Source organism: Pan troglodytes, chromosome 10, assembly GCF_028858775.2.
Source record: "Pan troglodytes isolate AG18354 chromosome 10, NHGRI_mPanTro3-v2.0_pri, whole genome shotgun sequence".
NCBI lineage: Eukaryota > Metazoa > Chordata > Mammalia > Primates > Hominidae > Pan > Pan troglodytes.
Window position 1 is genome coordinate 124,819,600 of NC_072408.2, and position 18,958 is coordinate 124,838,557.

An 18,958-nucleotide genomic window follows, 5' to 3' on the forward strand; every position below is an offset into this window, starting at 1 on the left:
CCATCTCTACTAAAAATACAAAAATTAGGCAGGCGTGGTGGCGCGCGCCTGTAGTCCCAGCTTCTCCGGAGGTTGAGGCAGAGAATCGCTTGAACCCGGGAGGCAGAGGTTGCAGTGAGCCGAGATAGCGCCACTGCACTCCAGCCTGGGTGACAGAGCAAGACACCAAAAAAAAGAAAAGAAAATACAGACCAACAAAAAAGAAGAAAATAAAAGTGATCTAGAATTCTCCTCGCCTCAGGAAAAAAACCTAAAATGTTGATATCGATTCTCCTCAGTATCTCAGATCACAAGGACCCTGTCCTCTGTGTTCATGAACTAGACCCTTCCAGCGACACAGATTAACCCAACTGGAAGTTTCTGTTTGTTTTTCTCTGGAGTCGTTTTCTGGAGGTTGGTTCCCTAAATTTTTTGGGCGAGGGGCACGGATTCCGGAGATAGGTGGGTTGCAGTTGTGTTTGTTTGGGGTTGTTTTACATTTCCAAATATTCACCTCCCAGCTTGGGGGCCGAGAGGTATCTCAAGCCTTCTTTCGCAAAGGCATCTATATTCAAGACCCAGCCGTTTTACTCGGGGTTGTTTTTTTTCTTAGATTTTTTTTTTTTTTTTTGAGCCCCGGCAGCTTTTGTTCCTTTGAATTTAAGTGTTTGAAGCTTGGCGATGGCAGGAATTGGCTTTAGCCTTGAGATCTTAATATGTAATGATGACTGGGGCTGCAGGGGGCCCTGCCTCTGCCGCTGCCCTGCTCTGGAAGCGCCTGGGTATCTGAGAGTTCAGAGCAGGCTGGAGGGGCGGAGCTTGGAGGGAGGCTGGCGGCCCGCGCCTCCGGTAACCTAGCAACCGACGCCCTAGCAACGCGAGGGGGCGGGACCGAGGGAGGAAGTCGGAAACTGGTGGCCGCGTCTCGCGAGAGTTGCTTTTGCGCGCGAACTGTAAGTGCCAGGGTCTCAGGGTCAGGTCGCGGCTGGTCACTGTGCAGGCGCTTGGGTGACGCGACGATCTCAGCGGATCTGGTCACCTTCGTCTCCCCGCCATGGAGACCTCAGCACTCAAGCAGCAGGAGCAGCCCGCGGCGACCAAGATCAGGAACCTGCCCTGGTAGGAGGAGGCCGAGCGGCGGCGGTGGGCAGAGGGGGCCAGGCGGCCGCGCGGGGAGGAGGTGGCTGGGGTGGCAGGTGACCGGACCCCAACCCGACCTCTTCCCGTCGTCCCCAGGCCTGCAGCCGGGACCGAGCTGCAGAGGTTTCCCCCGACACCCCCCAGCTACCCAGACTCGTCCGTTCTGTTTAGGACTTTTGCCAGTTCTCACCCTTTCACCCCCAGCTCCATTTGCCGAAGAAGAAGGCGGCTTTCGCACCTGGTGACAGCACAGGGGTTCGATCCCGCGTCTCCTGACACCTGCAATGGCCTCCATGCCAAAATGCCCTCTTCCCACTCTTCAAAACCTGCGATGCGACTATTGGTCACATTTTAAACTAGTAATAACGCTCCCTGGTCAACTTTTATTGAATGGCATATTATTAGATTAGCAGACGCCCTGTTAGATGTTCGATCCTTACAAAGACCGTAGGAGGTAGGCACCGCCTCAAATTTTACACAGGAGGAAACTGCATTTTAGAAAGATGTAATGACTTCCCTATGGTCCAAGGGAGAAAATTGGCTTGGAGGTGAATCTAGGAAGTCTGAATTCAGATCTTGTACTCTTAACCATCCTACTTAAACAGCTATGTTCTCGCAATGCTTCCAAGACTTTGAAGCAATTTGACTTGGCTTCGAAAAGCTGCAAGTTGTCATTGTCTAGTAACTAGTTCAATTTGTCTTTATTGTGGTTAAAAAAAAACCCAGAAGATTGACAGTTGTAACTATTTTATGTATTTACGTATTTATTTTTTTAGAGACAGGGTCTTGCTCTGTCGCCCAGGCTGGAGCGCAGTGGTGTGATCACAGCTCAGTGTAACCTCAAACATTGGGGTTCAAGCCATTTTCCTGCCTCAGCCTCCGAAGAACTGGGACTTTTAGAGGCGAGCTACCAAGCCCATCCTGTAACCATTTTAAAATGTACAATTGAGTGGCATTAAGTACATTCAGAATGCAGTGTACTGTTGTGGAGTCTTCCCGCTATCTAGTTCCAAAATTTCATCACCCCAAATGGAAATCCTGTACCCATTGACAGTTACTCCCCATTCTCCCCTTCCTCTAGCCCCTGGCAACCACTAATCTGCTTTCTATCTATGGATTTGCCTATTCTGGACATTTCATGTAAGTGGAATCCTACACTATGTGGCCTTTTGTGTCTGGTTTCTTTCACTCAGCATCATGTTTTCAAGGTTCATGCGTGTTGCTGCTTGTATCAGTAGTTAATTTCTTGTTATGGCTGAATCATATTCCATTGTATGGACAGAAGAGATTTTACCTATCCATTCTTCTGTTGAAGTCTATTTGGGTAGGAGTTCAGTTTCAAATGCACTTTGCAATAGTAGGTGCCCATCAGGTTGAGATTATAGGCAAACAGCTGGAAAGATGAAGTTAGAACAGAGTTTTCAACCTCAGCACTATTGACATTTTGGGCCAGATACTCTGGGTGGGTTTAGGGGAGCTGTCCTGTGCATTGCAGCATGTTTAACAGCATTCCTAGAGACTACACACTGAGTGCCATAGGACCCTCTGCCCACCTGTGACAACTAAATATGTTTCTAGATATCACTAGATGTTCCTAGGAAGACAAAATCACCTGTGGTTGAGAACCACTGGTCTGTTCAAACTTAAAGTGCTTTCTTATTCTTCCTTTTGAAATTAGGATATGAAAGGATTCTGGTTTTTTTTTTAAGACAAGGTCTCACTCTGTCGCCCAGGCTGGAGTGCTGGAGTGCAGTGGTGCAATCTCGGTTCACTGCAACCTCCGCCTCTCGGGTTCAAGCAATTCTCCCACCCCAGCCTTCGGGGTAGCTGGGGCTACAGGGGTATGCCACCATGCCCAGCTAATTTTTGTATTTTTTGGTATTTTTTATTGAATGGCATATTATCGGGTTAGCAGACACCCTGTTAGTTGTTCTATCCTTACAAAGACCCTAGGAGGTACCCATAGAGACAGGGTTTTGCCATGTTGGCCGGGCTGGTTGGTCTTGAACTCCTGACCCCAAATGATCCACCCACCTTGGCCTCCCAAAGTGCTGGGATTACAGGCATGAGCCACTGTGCCTGACCTGCAAGGATTCTTTTGCACATAAAATATTCTTGCATTTATATATGTCATAATACATACTAAATTGTATTTCAGGGTTGAAAAATACCGGCCACAGACCCTGAATGATCTCATTTCTCATCAGGACATTCTGAGTACCAGTAAGTATCCATGTGTCAGTTGCTCTTGTCCTGGTTGAGGGACTTGTATAAATTTCTTAGCGATGTTGTCTCTCCTAAGTAATAACTTCAAAGAATCTGATTGCGCTTTGTAGAATGTGGCTTTAAGATCATTCATTCATTTTCTTCAGGTCGCTACAGTCCAGTGGGTAAGTCACAAACATGAGCATAAAATTGCAACACAGTGGAGTAAAAATAGCATTACGGAGAATCATTTAAGTTCACAGATGTTGCCAGCACCCCGAAAGGTGCCTGTAACACAGTAGGCACTCAATAAATACTTGTTGACTGGCTGCGCTATTGAGTGAATTCCAGTTGTTCCACGAAAGCAGATATGAGGCCCCTACATCAAGTTGTATCTGCCTCTGATTTGGACATTGAATTGGGTTGAAGAGCTTTCAGCCCAACTCAGGAGCCCAGGGTGAATGAGGCAGCTCCCAAAGACTGATGGTGCCCTTCTTCCTTCCTGATCCTCAGTTCAGAAGTTTATCAATGAAGACCGACTGCCACACTTGCTTCTTTACGGTCCCCCAGGGACAGGCAAGACATCTACCATCCTAGCCTGTGCGAAACAGCTATATAAAGACAAAGAATTTGGCTCCATGGTCTTGGAGGTAAATAAGATTGTTCTTACTCTACAAATAACTTAGGACTCCGGTCTCTTAATTTCAGTTCTGCTGGTTTTATTTTACTTTAAAAGTAAGTTGCCCCACGGACAGTTAGGAAAGAAGTAAATTTGAATATTTTAATTCCCTTTTTCCTATAATGGTCATTTTGGTCTGGATTAGCGTTGGTCAGCTAGAGGGCAGTTGTAGGGTTTGGCACCTTTTTCTTTGCTCTTGCCAACTTCTCCCCAAACCTTACTTTATGGTGACTTGGTTGCTGCCTGTCTGCCATGGCCCCTCTAGATCAATTCTCCACGTTTCTCCACCATATTCCTGCCTGGAAGGCTGAGCTCTACTGACTATAAGCTCACTTACCCTCTGGCTCCTGGTTGGGTTTGGCCAATAGGGGCCTTGGCAGGGGTGGGGGAAGGAAGTGAGTGATGCCTGGGCCTTCCCTGGGGGCTGACACAGGCTGGCAGCATGGCCCACCTGTAGGGTACATCTCACAGGTGGTATCTTTCCTGCAGCCCTCTCCAGGTGCCTACAGCCACTCCCTTCACTAAGCCCTTCAGGCTCAAGGGTGACAGGTATTGCATAGCCCCATGGTTTTCCTATATCACACCTTTAAAAAGATCTTGTTTAATTCTCTTCAAATTGCTGCATTTGAGTATGCCATCTGTATATTGCTGGGACCTTGACTAATATACTTAGATTCAAAAATCTGAGTATTGTCTATTGCAAGAAAAGTTTAACTTACTTTTTAGACGCAGGTCTCAGAACTTTGCTGCTACTAATGTCCTTATTTCAGTTTATTAAGAACTTGGTAACTTAGGATTGTGGTAGCTGAAATTTGTATCATTCTGCTCATACCAGAGGTGCTGTTCAGTGTAACCATACCAATTAATTATTTCTCCGATTTATGTCAGTCATTGTCCTCAAAGGGTGGGGGTAATATAGCCATCTTTATTAATTTAGTGAATTTTGTGTAAAACTGATTTTTTATTTTATGATGATCTCTTAGCCATCATTAGACATAGAGAGCTAGCCTGCTGAGCTGGACTGATGAGGAAATACACTAACACCAAGAACTCACAGATAGCGCAGCAACATGGTTTTTGTTTTGGCTTCTGTCTTCCACATTTAGCTGAATGCTTCAGATGACCGAGGAATAGACATCGTTCGAGGACCGATCCTGAGCTTTGCTAGCACAAGGACAATATTTAAGTAAGAATTATTTGTGTAATTTCGCTCCCTTGATTTTGATTAGTAAGATGATATGGCTTAATTTTTTAATCCTCTCCTTAGCCAGTTTATATGGGTTGAAAAAAAAAGTGACTTTGTCCAAAGCAACCATGGAAAAGAGATAAACGAGAGGGATGGTAGTAAGAAGCGTTATAATGCAACTGTTAAAATAAAATGTTATCTACACTTGTATTAGCAAGTTTTTTTTTTTTTTTCTTTTTTTTTGGAGACAGGGTCGCCCTGTATCGTACAGGCTGGAGTGCAGTAGCATGATCTCGGCTCACTGCAACCTCCACCTCCTGAGTTCAAGCGATCTTCCAGCCTCAGCCTCCTAAGTAGCTGGGACTACAGTCGTGAGCCATCACGCCCAACTAATTTTTGTATTTTTTAGTAGACGTGGGGTTTTGCCATGTTGCCTAGGCTGGTCTCGAACTCCTGAGCTCAAGCAATCTGCCCGCCGCAGCCTCCCAAACTGCTGGGATTACAGACGTGAGCCCAGCCTGTATTACCAAGTTCTTTAGGGAGCATTAACTTCATTTTTAGTTCCTGAGAACTGGTTAGATTGCCCTAAGACTGGATGAGCTAGTTTGAATTTAAAAATAAATTGAGATCAGGAAGGACAACTAGGATGGTGGCTAAAAAAAAAAAAAAGAAAGAAAGAAAAAGGGTGAGGGCCGGGCGCAGTGGCTCACACCTGTAATCATAGCCCTTTGGGAGGCCTAGGCAGGTGGATCACCTGAGATCAAGGGTTCAAGACCAGCATGGCCAACATAGTGAAACCTCGTCTCTACTAAAAATACAAAAATTATCTGGGCATGGTGGTGGGCGCCTGTAATCCCAGCCACTCAGGAGGCTGAGGCAGGAGAATCGCTTGAACCCGGGAGGCAGAGGTTGCAGTGAGCCAAGATCGCGGCACTGCACTCCAGCCTGGGCAACAGAGCAAAAACTTAGTCTCAAAAAAAGCAAAAGGGTGAGGGACTCAGGCGTGAGTGAGGGAGACGGGAAAAGCAGTAGCATGGTAGGGTGCCATGTGGAGGAAAGTGAAGATGCCAGAGGACACAGCGCACAGAAGTAGAGAAGTCTCCTCCATTCCCACCAAGGGTTGAAGGAGTGATGCGGCATTTCCTCTCTGAGTGACCAAAGATGTCTGCCTTGGCCAAAGTTCTAGAAGAAATTGTGTTTCTGAGACAGGGCTCGATGGCACAATGGGAAGATATAGGTTTGAGCCCAGATGTTGAGGTGAGATTGAAGAAATCTTTAGACAGCACCATTTGTTTTTCTAGGAAAGGCTTTAAGCTAGTGATCTTGGATGAAGCAGACGCCATGACTCAGGACGCCCAGAATGCCTTGAGAAGAGGTAAGCAGAGGCACTGTGGAGCGTTTGGGCTGGCGTGCACACTGGAAGGAGAATTAGGAACTTTGTGTTTGTTGCTGTTGTTATTGTTTTTTTGGGGGGGGAGTTTTGTTTTTTTTTTTGAGTCAGAGTCTTGCTCTGTCACCCAGGTTGGAGTGCAGTGGCGCAATCTTGGCTCACTGCAGCCTCTGCCTCCTGGGTTCAAGCGATTCTCTGACCTCAGCCTCTTGAGTAGCTTGGATTACAGGCATGCACCACCACACCCGGCTGATTTTTATATTTTTAGTAGAGATGGGGTTTCACCATGTTGGCCAGGCTGGTCTCGACCTCCTGACCTCGGGTGATCCGCCCGCCTCGGCTTCCCAAAGTGCTGGGATTACAGGAGAATTAGGAACTTTAAGCTTCCCAAAGTGCTGGGATGACAGGAGAATTAGGATGTGAGATATGGCTTGGCTTGTTTTCAGTTTTCATCTTCTGGCCCAGAGAAATCTCTATGCCTTTCTCTGTGTCTCCCATCTAATGATACAGGCTAGATACCTCTGTAGCGGGACTTCCCCTTCAGCAGCCTAGGGACTAAGCCCTGCGGGGACTTTTAAGTCTGGCCAGTCACTGGTGTTCAACCTCCTTTGACACTGGGTTCAATTTCAGAGTTGGGAATTCATATCTTTCCGTGGGATGGGGTGTGGAAAATCTTTCATCCTTAAGCTATCAGATAGTCCTTTCTGCTAATAGTACCCTTTCCTTTCTACTAATGGTACCCTTTGAACCACAATGGCTAGGAAAAGCATATCTGAAGTTGAGGTGCCCAGAGAGCTGATATTACTTCACTGCTTGCCAAGTGAATGATTTGGCAGGGGGAGGGACAGCACCCTGTGATTTGTCTGTCTTCAGGGGCCTAGTGCAGTTCTTTTCTCTTAAAGGACACTTGTCATCTCTCATTAAGATTCCAAGTGAATCAGCTTTGAGAGAAGAACGATCTTTAGGAGTTTGTGGGGAGGGAGTAGATGGCAACACATGTTAAGAGAAGGATGGGGGAAGGGGGAGGAGGAGGGGGTGAGGAGGAGGAGGGGGAGGAGAAGGCGGAGGAGGAGGGTAGGGGGAGGTGGAGGAGGAGAGGTTGGGGAGGAGGAGGAGGAGGAGGAGGACAGCAAGAATATCTTCTGGTCCTAGAAGCTTGGCAGCCTTTCTTCGGCATCTTGTTCTGCCGAGTGACTGTCATTCTGGGCAGATCCCCATGTGAGAACATTGGGTACCTACAGAATGGAACTGGTGTCATAAGCAACTCTTTGTTCGGGTTATTGCTCCCTTGAGTGCTCTAAGGCCTCCAGACAGTCTCCATGGAAAAGTCTGCAAAAAGCCGCCCCCCTCCCTGCCCATAGAAGGTGAAGAATCATCAACCTGCCAAATATAATTTTATGTAAAAGGACAAGAAGAGGTCTCATAATCTTAATGGGATTACATGGCAAAAGTGCCAGAATCATGGCAAATGGTAAAAAGGAAGCATTTTGTAAAATCCCACGGAGGCATGTTTACCAGTTTGTCAAAGAGGGGTGGCTAGGCAGGGCGCAGTGGCTCACACCTGTAATCCCAGTTCTTTGGGAGGCTGAGGCAGGCAGATCACCTGAGGTCAAGAGTTCGAGACCAGCCTGGCTAACTGATGAAACCCCATCTCTACTAAAAATACAAAAATTGGCCTGGCACAGTGGCTCATGCCTGTAATCCCAGCACTTTGGGAGGCCAAGGCGGGCGAATCATGAGGTCAGGAGATCGAGACCATCCTGGCTAACATGGTGAAACCCCGTCTCTACTAAAAATATAAAAAATTAGCTGGGCGTGGTGGCACGTGTCTGTAGTCCCAGCTACTCGGGAGGCTGAGGCAGGAGAATCGCTTTAATCTGGGAGGCAGAGGTTACAGTGAGCCGAGATCGTGCCATTGCATTCCAGCCTGGGCAACAGAGCGAGACTGTTTCAAAAAAAAAGAGGAGTGGCTAATCTCTGATCTGAACAGGCCAGCGCTGCCCTGTCATAGGCTGCAGCCTCACTTGTTTACATTCTTTCTTTTTTGAGACAGAGTCTCACTCTGTTGCCCACGCTGGAGTGCAGTGGAATGATTTTGGGTCACTGCAACCTCCACCTCCCGGATTCAAGCAATTCTCCTGCCTCAGCCTCCCAAGTAGCTGGGATTACAGGCGTGTGCCACCACACCTGGCTAAATTTTGTATTTTCAGTAGAGGTTTTGCCGTGTTGGCCAAACCTCCTGACCTCAAGTGATCCTCCCGCCTCAGCCACCCAAAGTGCTGGGATTACAGACGTGAGCCACTAAGCCACTATGCCCGGCCAACATCCTCACTTGTTTGCAGTATTGAATCTTTTCCTATACCCTTGTGACCACAGAAAAATTCAAGTTTTCTGGGCTCTCTGAAAAATCAGAATGGACTTTGACATGAAGTGGTTTTATTTTCTCTTACTAGTAATTGAGAAATTCACAGAAAATACCAGATTCTGCCTCATCTGTAACTATCTGTCAAAGATCATCCCTGCCTTGCAGTCCCGCTGCACGAGGTTTCGGTTCGGTCCCCTGACTCCTGAACTCATGGTTCCCCGCCTGGAACATGTCGTGGAAGAAGAGAAGTGAGTATTTTGTGGGCCTTTGGGGATGGAGTGTAGTAGAAACAGGCTTGTGGGATGACTGGCTGGTTCGTATGTAGAGGAGAGGAATGTTGGAAAACGACTTTGCAGAGTGCCTAGCACAGGGGAGGCACTGGGGACTGTCCACTGCTATCATTTTCTCTGCCGTCTCAAGGCCATTCCTCAGAAAAGTCATTTGGTACTTCATTTTTCTTGATTCCATCCTCCTCCCCTGGAAGCTGTCCCAATTTCCTCCTACTCTTCTTTGTCATTGGAAACTGCAGGCTGCTGAGTCCCTTCTGCAAAGATGCTTCCAGCCTTTTTAGACTAGAAGGGAAGGTTCTAAGACATCACATTCTGTGTAGTCAGATGCCAAGCAAGTAGCCGACCTGAGCAGCTGCTTGTTGTGAAGGAGTTTCGGCTGTGTGATCATGGCTTGTGCCAGGCCTCTGTCCTCCCCAGAGAGCAGAATTCAAGGCGACTGGCTCCATGGGAGAATGCTTGTTCCTAAATACAGGCTGTTCTCGATTTTGGTTGGCTGTGACTACTAATGTGAAGCCCAGGTCCCTAAAAACCAGAGTGAATTCTAGATCATATAGATCAGGAGATTATTAACTCTGTTCCTCTCCTTCCTTCATCCCTTTAAAGCCTTAATCATTCCAGGCCATCTTGTTCCTTTGGTGAATGCTGGTGCTCTCAGGGGGCCTCATAAATCCCTTTTGCTTATTTCTTTCAGAGTTGATATAAGTGAAGATGGAATGAAAGCACTAGTCACTCTTTCCAGCGGAGACATGCGCAGGGCTCTGAACATTTTGCAGGTATGGTCTCAAGCAAATCCTTTTTTTTTTTTTTTTGAGACAGAGTCTTGCTCTGTCGCTCAGGCTGGAGTGCAGCAACACAATCTCAGCTCACTGCAACCTCCGCCTCCTGGGTTCAAGCGAATCTCCTGCCTCCTGAGCAGCTGGGATTACAGGTGCCCGCTACCACGCCCTACTAATTTTTGTATTTTTAGTAGAGATGGGGTTTCGCCATGTTGGTTAGGCTGGTCTCGAACTCCTGACCTCAAATGATCCATCTGCCTCAGCTTCCTAAAGTGCTGGGATTACAGGCATGAGCCACCATGCCCAGCCTGGTCCCAGCAAATCCTGAGTCATTGTTTTGTAATAGTTTTTGAAGAAAGACCTAAGCAAAGGCATGATCAATCTGTAAATTTTGAAATCTACAGCTGGTAAGACCTTGGTCTCATAACCTGCAGGATTCCCCCTCCTCACTTTGTATTTTGATTAATTGAAAAAATCACTTGTTGCAGGCCAGGTATGGTGGCTCACGCCTGTAATCCCAGCACTTAGGGATGCCGAGGGAGGTGGATTGCCTGAGCCCAGGAGCTGGAGACCAGCCTGGGCAACATAGTGAGACTCTGTCTCCACTAAAAAATCATGAGCCAGGTGTGGCGGTGCACACCTGTAGTCCCATCTACTCAGGAGGCTGAGGCAAGAGGGTGACTTGAGCCTAGGAGGTCGAGGCTACAGTGAGCCATGATCATGCCACTGCACTTCAGCCTGAGCAACAGAGCAAGACCCTGTCTCAAAAAACAAAGAGAGAGCAAAAGAAAATGTTTTAAAAACAAAAAGAATCATTTGTTGCAAAGAAGGCAAAGGGAGGGAAGGATTTGGCACTGGAATAGCCAACAGGCTGTGGCATCCTCTGATGAGGTGACTCTTCCGGTATTGAATATGTGGGTTCCCACTGCCTTGTGCCCATAGAACTTTGCTGCTCACCTGCATTGCTGCCTTGGCAATTTCTTCTTGGCTCCCTGCAGCTTGGTGGCGGCTGTGACAGCCACTGTGATCTCCCCTTTCCCCCTCTGTCTGCACAGAGCACCAATATGGCCTTTGGGAAGGTGACAGAGGAGACTGTCTACACCTGCACCGGGCACCCGCTCAAGTCAGACATTGCCAACATCCTGGACTGGATGTTGAATCGAGATTTCACCACAGCCTACAGAAGTATCCTTTCTCATGACCTCCTGGCCACCGAGACCTGAAGGTGGCCCCAGGAGTTCAGGTTGCAGCCAGCACCCACACCTTGCTGGCAAAGGATGACTGGCTGCAGGCGACTCTGGTCAGCTTGTTGTGGGAGTGAGATGTCTGTAGGTGGAGTGGGTACTTGTCTTTAGCACTCCAGAGTTCTTCTTGGAGGGCTCTGACCTTCAAATCAGGGTAAGGCTTGAAGCAGCTTCACTCACAGATGGGAGAAAAGCTTAGGCCTTGGCATTGAAGATGCAGGAATTTTCAAGTGGTCATGATAGTGATAGCTCTTGTGCTGTGAAATGAAAGGCTAGGAATGGTGACACGAAGCCTTTTTGGAAATGCATTTGGGGCTGGGTGTGGTGGCTCATGCCTGTAATCCCAGCACTTTTGGAGGCTGAGGCGGGGAGATCACTTGAGGTCAGGAGTTCAAGACGAGCCTGGCCAACATGGCGAAACCCCGTCTCTACTAAAAATACAAAAATTAGCCGGGCGTGGTGGTGGGTGCCTGTAGTTCCAGCTACTCGGGAGGCCGAGGCATGAGAATTGCTTGAACCTGGGAGGCAGAGGTTGCAGTGAGCCGAGGTCATGCCACTGTACTCTAGCCTGGGTGACAGAGGGAGACTCCATCTTAAAAAAAAAAAAGAAAGAAAGAAAAAGAAAATGCAGTTGGCTTTATTCTCTACTAGAAGGAGTTACAACTCTATCTTTCAGAAAGCCCTTACTGAAGATGAAACAAAGAAAAATAAAGAATTGGAGTCCAACACGTGCAGCTTCAAGTTGAAAGAGAAACAGTTGTGTTGGGATTAAAAGCCCTACTTTAAAGTCTCTTGCCCGGGTTTGGATTCAAAATTCTCTGCAGTATGTTTGTTCTGGAACTTGTTCCCTTTGCCTTAACTGCTCCTCTAGATATTACAGAATTGAAAACTCTGAAGGGGTTGGCACTGCATGATATCCTGACAGAGATACACTTGTTTGTGCATAGAGGTAACTTACATTATACCCCAGCTGAGAAGCTGTGGAGAAGGTAGCCTGCTTTGGGGTTAAGGATGGTTAGGACAGGAGGCTTCATTCTTGAAGCAAAGAAACTAATGAATTGTAAATCAGACCCTTCTTGTTAGCAGTTCTGTCTTGCCACTGTTTAAAATTTTGTTCCAGAGCTGGGTACGGTGGCTCAAGCCTGTAATCCTAGCACTTTGGGAGGCCAAAGCAGGCAGATCACTTGAGGTCAGGAGTTGAAGACCAGCCTGGGCAACATGGTGAAACCCCGTCTCTACTAAAAATACAAAAAATTAGCCTGGCATGGTGGCGCACGCCTGTAATCCCAGCTACGTGGGAGGCTGAGGTGGGAGAATCATTTGAACCTGGGAGGTGGAGGTTGCAGTGAGCCAAGATTTGCCACTGCACTCCAGCTTGGGCGACAGAGCTAGAGTTTGTCTCAAAAAAAAAAAAAACACAAAACACAAAAAACGTGTTCCATAAACCCTCTTTTAATATCTAGAACTGCTGGGGAAAGTGAAAACTCCTGGAGGCTAACTTTATTTCCTCTAGGGGTTTATATTTTATAGCAGTAAGTAGTATATATTAATTCAGATTTCTAAAAAAAAAAAAAAAAAAAGTCTGTCTATCTATCTATCTATCTAGATATATATTCCCAGAAAAGAAAGAGAAGATATGTAAACCATGTAAACCAAAGCAGGCTTAAGGAAAACATCTTAAGTTCCACACTTGCCTGTACCTTCTACACAGAGAATTGGTTCTCAACCTTGGCAGCAGATAGGGGCACTCCAGACAAATTAAGTCAGCTTCTCGGAGGACAACCAGGCATCCGTATTCTCTAAGCTCCCCAGGTGACTTGTGTAGGCTTTCGGAGAAGCTCTTCCTTCCACAGTGGCCAACTGCTAGATGGAGACTTAACCGGGTCAATGAATGTTGGTTCTGCCCAGGCCTTCACAGGCCTCTTCCTGGCTGGCCCATGCCATGCCTTCTGCCCAAGGTATGGTTGGCTCAGGCCCAGCTCTGCACCTTGATTGTGGAAGCTGAGCATAAACCAACTTTAAAAAATCAGTTGTTTGTGCTTGGTTTTTAAATGGGGACAGGATAGGTATAGTGGCTGACGCCTGTAATCCCAACACTTTGGGAAGTCAAAATGGGTGGATCACTTGAGCCCAGGAGTTTGAGACCAGCCTGGGCAACATGGTGAAACCGCATCTCTACAAAAAGTACAAAACAGCCAGGCAAGGTGGCGCACACCTGTAGCCCCAGTTACTCAAGAGTCTTGAGGTGGACGATCCCTCAAGCCCAAGAAGTCAAGGCTGCAGTGAGTCATGATCATGCCATGCCATGGCACTCCAGCCTGGGCAAGAGAGTGAGACCCCGTCTCAAAATAAAGTAAAATATAAAATAAAAACAGCAAGTGGGAACTCAGCATTCAAGTTAACTTGTAGAGCTACCCAGCTGCTAAGAGCAGTGTGATCTTCGGTGCTCTTAGGATCACTTTGGTATCTGCTCATTTTCCTTTTTGACTACCCTATAAAGCACAAAATCGAGTGGGTAAAAAGTATGAAACCAGCACTGTTTCTACTTTCTTAGAGGTCTGGTATCTAGTGAGCAGGCTGAGGCCTCAGGACTAGTTCAGTGTTAAGGATTTGATGTTGAAACTCATTTGTCCTCTGTGGGTTTTTGACAGTAGAGAGTGACCTAACTCGTTTGATTTTGTTTTTCCCTCAGTTGACTTTCCATCTTCAGTTCGAATACATTTATTGACCAAAATGGCAGACATTGAGTGAGTACTTCTTGTCCCAGTTTTAATTCTTTTCCTCCTTTTTTCCCCTGTTGTGAGTTATTTGTTTCAACTTTCTTGGTTTCAGTTTTTTTTCCTAAATCGTTCACATACGGTACAATCTAGTCTGGTGATATTGAATGGAATGTGGGGAAGGGTGTGAGCTGCTTAAAGAACATGGGGATAAATTCACAGGTCAAGTACAGATCAGTTACATATCTGAGATGAAGGCCTCTCCTTGGACCTCACAGGCTCGGCCCACATTGATTCTGAAAATGCCCTTGTTATTTGGGAGGCCTGCTTTGCTTCAACCACCCAGCTGTTATTAAGGCATTTTGGCATACTAAAGCATATTGGGGGGAAAAGTAAACACAAACTCAATTTTCTGCTTTGCCTGGTTCCGTAAACACTGTTATTAGCCCCCAGTGAAGCTGGCAGCTATCATTTAAGTAGACAGAGCATTGGGTTCAACATAGACGTCAGCATAGGCCAACTCTAATTTGTGGCATTGGCTTTCACAGGCACAAATTAGGTCACCTCTCCTCATTGCATTGTGAATATGATGATTTTGCTATCAGTGGCTGGGCATTTAGAAGGTGGCGAGATGAACTCCAGTGTCCTGCTTTACTGACTAGACCACAGACCCACCAATGTATCAGCCAAACTCCCCGATGAAATGGCTTAATTAAGAGGAAGGAAATCTCTGTTCTTTCCCTCTTAACATATTTTGCCGACGAAATAATCCTTCATTACATAAATTTTGTATATCTGTATAGTTAGGACAAAGTTAAGTTCAGAACACCGCTGTTGACACCTAATAATTTGTTTCTTTTTTTGAGACAGAGTCCCACTCTGTCGCCCAGGCTGGAGTGCAGTGATGCAGTCTCGGCTCACTGCAACCTCTGCCTCCCAGGTTCAAGCGATTCATCTGCCTCAGCCTCCTGAGGAGCTGGGATTACAGGCATGCACTACCATGCCCAGCTAATTTTTGTTTTTTGTTTGTTTGTTTTGTAGAGACGGGGGTTTCACCATGTTGGCCAGGCTGGCCTCCAGTGATTGGCCCGCCTCCCAAAGTGCTGGGATTACAGGTGTGAACCACTGCGCCCGGCCTGATACCTAATAATTTTTAAAATTGAATCTGTCCTTACAAGTTTGAAACATCACATTTATAAATCAATGTGTAGGGCAGAGAAGAAAATGTTAGGGGGACACATACAAGATTGCCATCCAGGGCAAATTTGTTCTATCAATTCCCATCCCCACTCCTTCAACAGATTTTCAGCCCTAGATCTCTTGGTCCCTTAAGAAAAGGCAGCTGTGTTTGGTGTCTTTTTTCTTACCCTGTGTTTGGTTTCTGTTAGGTACAGGCTTTCTGTTGGCACCAACGAGAAGATCCAGCTGAGCTCCCTCATTGCTGCATTTCAAGTCACCAGAGACCTGATTGTTGCAGAGGCCTAGATGCTCTGAGGGCCGTTCACAATTCTCAGGGCTCAGCAGTGACGGGAGAACAGAGGACAGTTCCAGGATAAACTGCTGCCTGGGGCTGTGGGATGAATCAGTCACCCCGAATCTTGGAAAAAACCCCTTCCAGGAGAGGATGGGCAGGCATTTAAAAAGTACCGTTTTTGTGGTTGTTTGGAGCAGGGATGTACAAAATAATTTTAATGTATTAACTCATACTGCCTGTCTTTTATAGGGGAAAAAAATAACCTTTTTTATTTTAAAGTTATAAGGTTTTTACCTTTTAGTTGCTTGGATGACAGGGAATTAGCCTACCCCATTTTGGTCTGGAACAGAAGACTTTCAAATTTAATATGGTCCAAGTGTCTTCCTACTCAAGGTAAACATTATCTCCAAAATTACATTTATGATTCTAATATTTGGCATTGAGTCTGTATCTAATTTAAACAGATGTTAATGGACGTCTGGCCGAAACTATTATACTTTTATAAGATGAGCTGAATCCTCTTACTTTAAAAACTGGTCTTTTTATTTACCCTCTGTGGTAGAAGAGTCACCAGCAGGTTCCAAATTGATGTGTATGATAGGGAAAAAACCTTAATTTTAAATATAATATAGAGCCTTAAACTATGCCACTGGGTGGTAGAGGCTGTATAAAATGCACTTGTTTTCATGCAGGAGCGGGGCAAGTAAGGTTGAGCCTGACTGTAAATCTAGAACTGCGGAAGGACTGGGACTTTTGTACAAATTTCACATTTATTTTACAGCAATCATGCTGCATTTGTGTTAGTGTTCTTTATAATAAAAAACAAAGCAGCCTCCTGGCTGGCTGTGTTACAAGTGACTCTTCCTTAGACAGCTAGAAAGATGCTGACTTTGTCAAACTTGCATTTATATGAAAACCTTCTGTCTCTAGTATCACAGAATAAACTTTCTTTAGATGCTGTCCTTTATAAAATGTCAAATTCTTAAACTGTCAAATGGAAAAAGTCACTATTCCCTTTGTTCATGGAGGACTCACCCCCTTAAGGACAGCGGCAAAGTATGAAGCTAACTATCTGATGGCCAACCAGGCCTCAAACCACCCAGAGGCTCAGCATCTGCTGTACCTGGAACTTCAAGATAACCATGAAATGTAAACGTTGGCCAATCCATTCCCAGCTCTTCTGCTGTACTACTTGTTTTATGTGTTTATTTTTTGAGGCAAGATCATGCTCTGTCAGTCACCCAGGCTGGAATACCGTGACACGATCGTGGCTCGCTACAGCCTCTGTGTCCCAGGCTCGAGCAGTTCTCCCACCTCAGCCTCCTGAGTAGCCGGAACCACAGGTAAATGCCACCACATCCTCAGCCCCCTGAGTAGCTGGGGCTACCATGCACACCAGCACCACACTAAGTTTTTTTGGCTATTCATTTATTTATTTTTTAAATAAAGATTGGGTCTTATCTCACTCTGTTGCCCAGGCTGATCTTGAACTCCTGAGCTCAAGCAGTCCTCCCACCTCAGCCTCCCAAAGTGCTGGGATTACAGGCATGTGCCGTCACACCCAGCCCTGCTTGTTTTAAAAGGGGACTTTTTTTTTTCTTAATGGAAAAAAATGAAACAGAGAGCCAAAAGCTTTTAACTGTTTTTTTTTTTCTTTTCTTCAATGAAAGCCTCTCATTTTGAAAAGACATGTTTTTCTTCAAGCAACAAAGGTGGTAGAGGAAATTCCTCAACTTTCTCAACGAGTCATGTAACGTTACACTGGCCTCCATAAAGCACCGATTAAGAAAGCTAAAGAATAAGATGTTGTATTTCTTTTAAAATAATTTAAAATATATTAAATTTTCCTAAGGCAGGTTTTGTTTGAATGAGGTGTCTTGATTAGATAACTACATGCCACTGAAGGAGAACAGTACTTTTAAGGAGCTATTTTTGTTTCGCAGTAGAGTTGAAACCAGCTGATTAATCCAATGAAGTTAAACAGCAGAGACAGATCTCGTACATAAGAGTATCAGCTAAAGTCATGACTACACCAATTCTTTACACAATTAAGACATCTTTGCAACTGTTCAATTTAAGTACTATGGTTTTTAGATAATCGAGAAAAACACAGTTGTACCTTAACATCTGTTGAGAAAATACAAATAAATATGATGCTAATAAATGGCCACTGATAACTCAGTAGCCATCTGAATAGTCATGCGGTTTAAGAATACATCCTTGTATAATCTGACATACAAATTTGTCATTTCCTGCACATGCACACCATTGTTAAAAAAAAAAAAAAGCCAGTAATAGTGTCTGGATCGGTCAGGAGCACGGCCTCCGAGTCCCCTGTAATTTAGTTAAGCTAAATTAATACCTCATACCAAATGGCTCCAGGAAAACTGTCCTGCAGGTCAGAAGGGAGCCCAAGAAGAAAAGCACTTGGCCAACATCGAAGCAACTCTGACCGCAGCAGGAGAGAACTTGAACCAATGCTACCACTGCATCAGAAACACAAGGATAGGTACTAGGCAGAAGCCATCCTTCCCAGCGGAGGGAGTGTGAGCTGCTCTGCCACTAGAGAGGCTCTGGAGGCCTACTTAGTTGCATAATCAAAACAACATCAGTAACTGCACTTTGAATCAACACGAGCAGAAAGAGTTCAACACTTGCTGTTCATAACTGGACTGAAGATTTAACGTAAGGCTCTGTTGCCGTGCAAGTGGAATCTCTTCCTCTAAGACTGACTTTCACATGCCAGGGAGAGAAAGATCCATGACTAGTACACTGGAATCTGGTTTTGCTACATTCTATTCACAATCCCAAAGAAATGCTATTATTTCAATGCAAGACCAGATGTTTGGCCCATTATTCCAGCAACTCCCTTTGACAGGACGATTTACCCTGCTACAAAGAAGCACAAGATGTGGTGTTGCTTAAAAAGTCCTGTATGTGAGGAACTCTTTCATTTTCTTGGGGATTGGCAGTGCTAGGACTTGGTAAGTTGTTAGGAAACTTCGAAGGGCTTTCCGGCATAAGTGCTTCAGTGAGGACAGGACCCTAGGAGCTGTCCAGAACTGGACGTGGCCATCTCTTGTCCTGAAATGAAACAGAAACCGATGCTAAGACAGAGCTTGGATGTTCATGTTTTCATGAGGATGAATACTCATGTTTCTGTTTTGACTGCAAAGAGCAGGAGACTTCGGAGAGTGAAATGTAACCCTGACTGTGGAAATGGATGTAAAAGTTGTGGTGCTGAATAATTAAAGCTGCTGATAGGATTAGAAAAACTCAAGACACCTGTGATACCAAAGCGCTCTCTCTTGGCACAGCCCTTTCTAAATCTGACCACAGTTAGTTCAAAAGTATAAGGGGGAAGAGTGCCACCTACTGAATTATAGATGTTACCTGTAAAGTGGTCTTTTAGCCCTAAATCGTTTCCCATATATTATGCATCATCTCAATTTTATTCTCCCTTGTGAACTTGGCCCATTAGGTGGCATGACTTACAGATCTTTAATTACATTT

At 45.6% G+C, this 18,958-nt stretch overlaps 2 protein-coding genes across 12 annotated transcripts in view; one reads left to right on the forward strand and one right to left on the reverse strand.

The window, feature by feature from the left end:
* Positions 1 to 853: 853 nt before the first annotated feature.
* RFC5 (replication factor C subunit 5) lies at positions 854 to 17,300 on the forward strand. 9 transcript variants are annotated; one of them, XR_010147795.1, is made up of 15 exons: positions 909 to 1,098; positions 1,324 to 1,573; positions 2,201 to 2,259; positions 3,278 to 3,342; positions 3,838 to 3,974; positions 5,110 to 5,189; positions 6,491 to 6,564; positions 9,033 to 9,192; positions 9,926 to 10,007; positions 11,066 to 11,195; positions 12,126 to 12,203; positions 13,947 to 14,001; positions 15,360 to 15,838; positions 16,663 to 16,788; positions 17,116 to 17,300. XR_010147795.1 is itself a non-coding variant. In XM_063785038.1 (14 exons), exons 2-14 carry the CDS (start codon positions 1,404 to 1,406, stop codon positions 15,398 to 15,400), a joined length of 1,110 nt encoding a protein of 369 aa, XP_063641108.1. In that variant the 5' UTR covers positions 909 to 1,098; positions 1,324 to 1,403; the 3' UTR covers positions 15,401 to 16,417. The 9 variants fall into 9 exon arrangements, 6 of the variants coding, with proteins under 6 accessions (XP_001156572.4, XP_054520652.2, XP_016779824.3 ...); XR_010147793.1 differs by having other exon boundaries at positions 1,324 to 1,478; XM_063785038.1 differs by lacking the exons at positions 16,663 to 16,788; positions 17,116 to 17,300 and adding an exon at positions 15,013 to 15,086 and having other exon boundaries at positions 1,324 to 1,478; positions 15,360 to 16,417.
* WSB2 (WD repeat and SOCS box containing 2) overlaps positions 17,076 to 18,958 on the reverse strand; it is a 28,373-nt gene continuing 26,490 nt past the window's right edge. For all 3 annotated transcript variants that reach the window (XM_016924334.4, XM_054664676.2, XM_016924333.3), the window contains one exon: positions 17,076 to 18,529. In XM_016924334.4, coding sequence (XP_016779823.1) covers positions 18,367 to 18,529 — 163 coding nt within the window. In that variant the 3' untranslated portion in view covers positions 17,076 to 18,366. The remainder of the gene's footprint in view (positions 18,530 to 18,958) is intronic.

Excerpts from the sequence above, each read along its gene's own strand:
- RFC5 (XM_063785038.1), top strand. The coding sequence starts at position 1,404 with ATGGCCTCCATGCCAAAATGCCCTCTTCCCACTCTTCAAAACCTGCGA. Across the intron at positions 1,479-2,200 it reads ATTGGTCACATTTTAAACTA|CCCCTGGCAACCACTAATCT; the intron begins GTAATAACGCTC and ends CCCTTCCTCTAG. Across the intron at positions 11,196-12,125 it reads TTTCACCACAGCCTACAGAA|ATATTACAGAATTGAAAACT; the intron begins GTATCCTTTCTC and ends CTGCTCCTCTAG.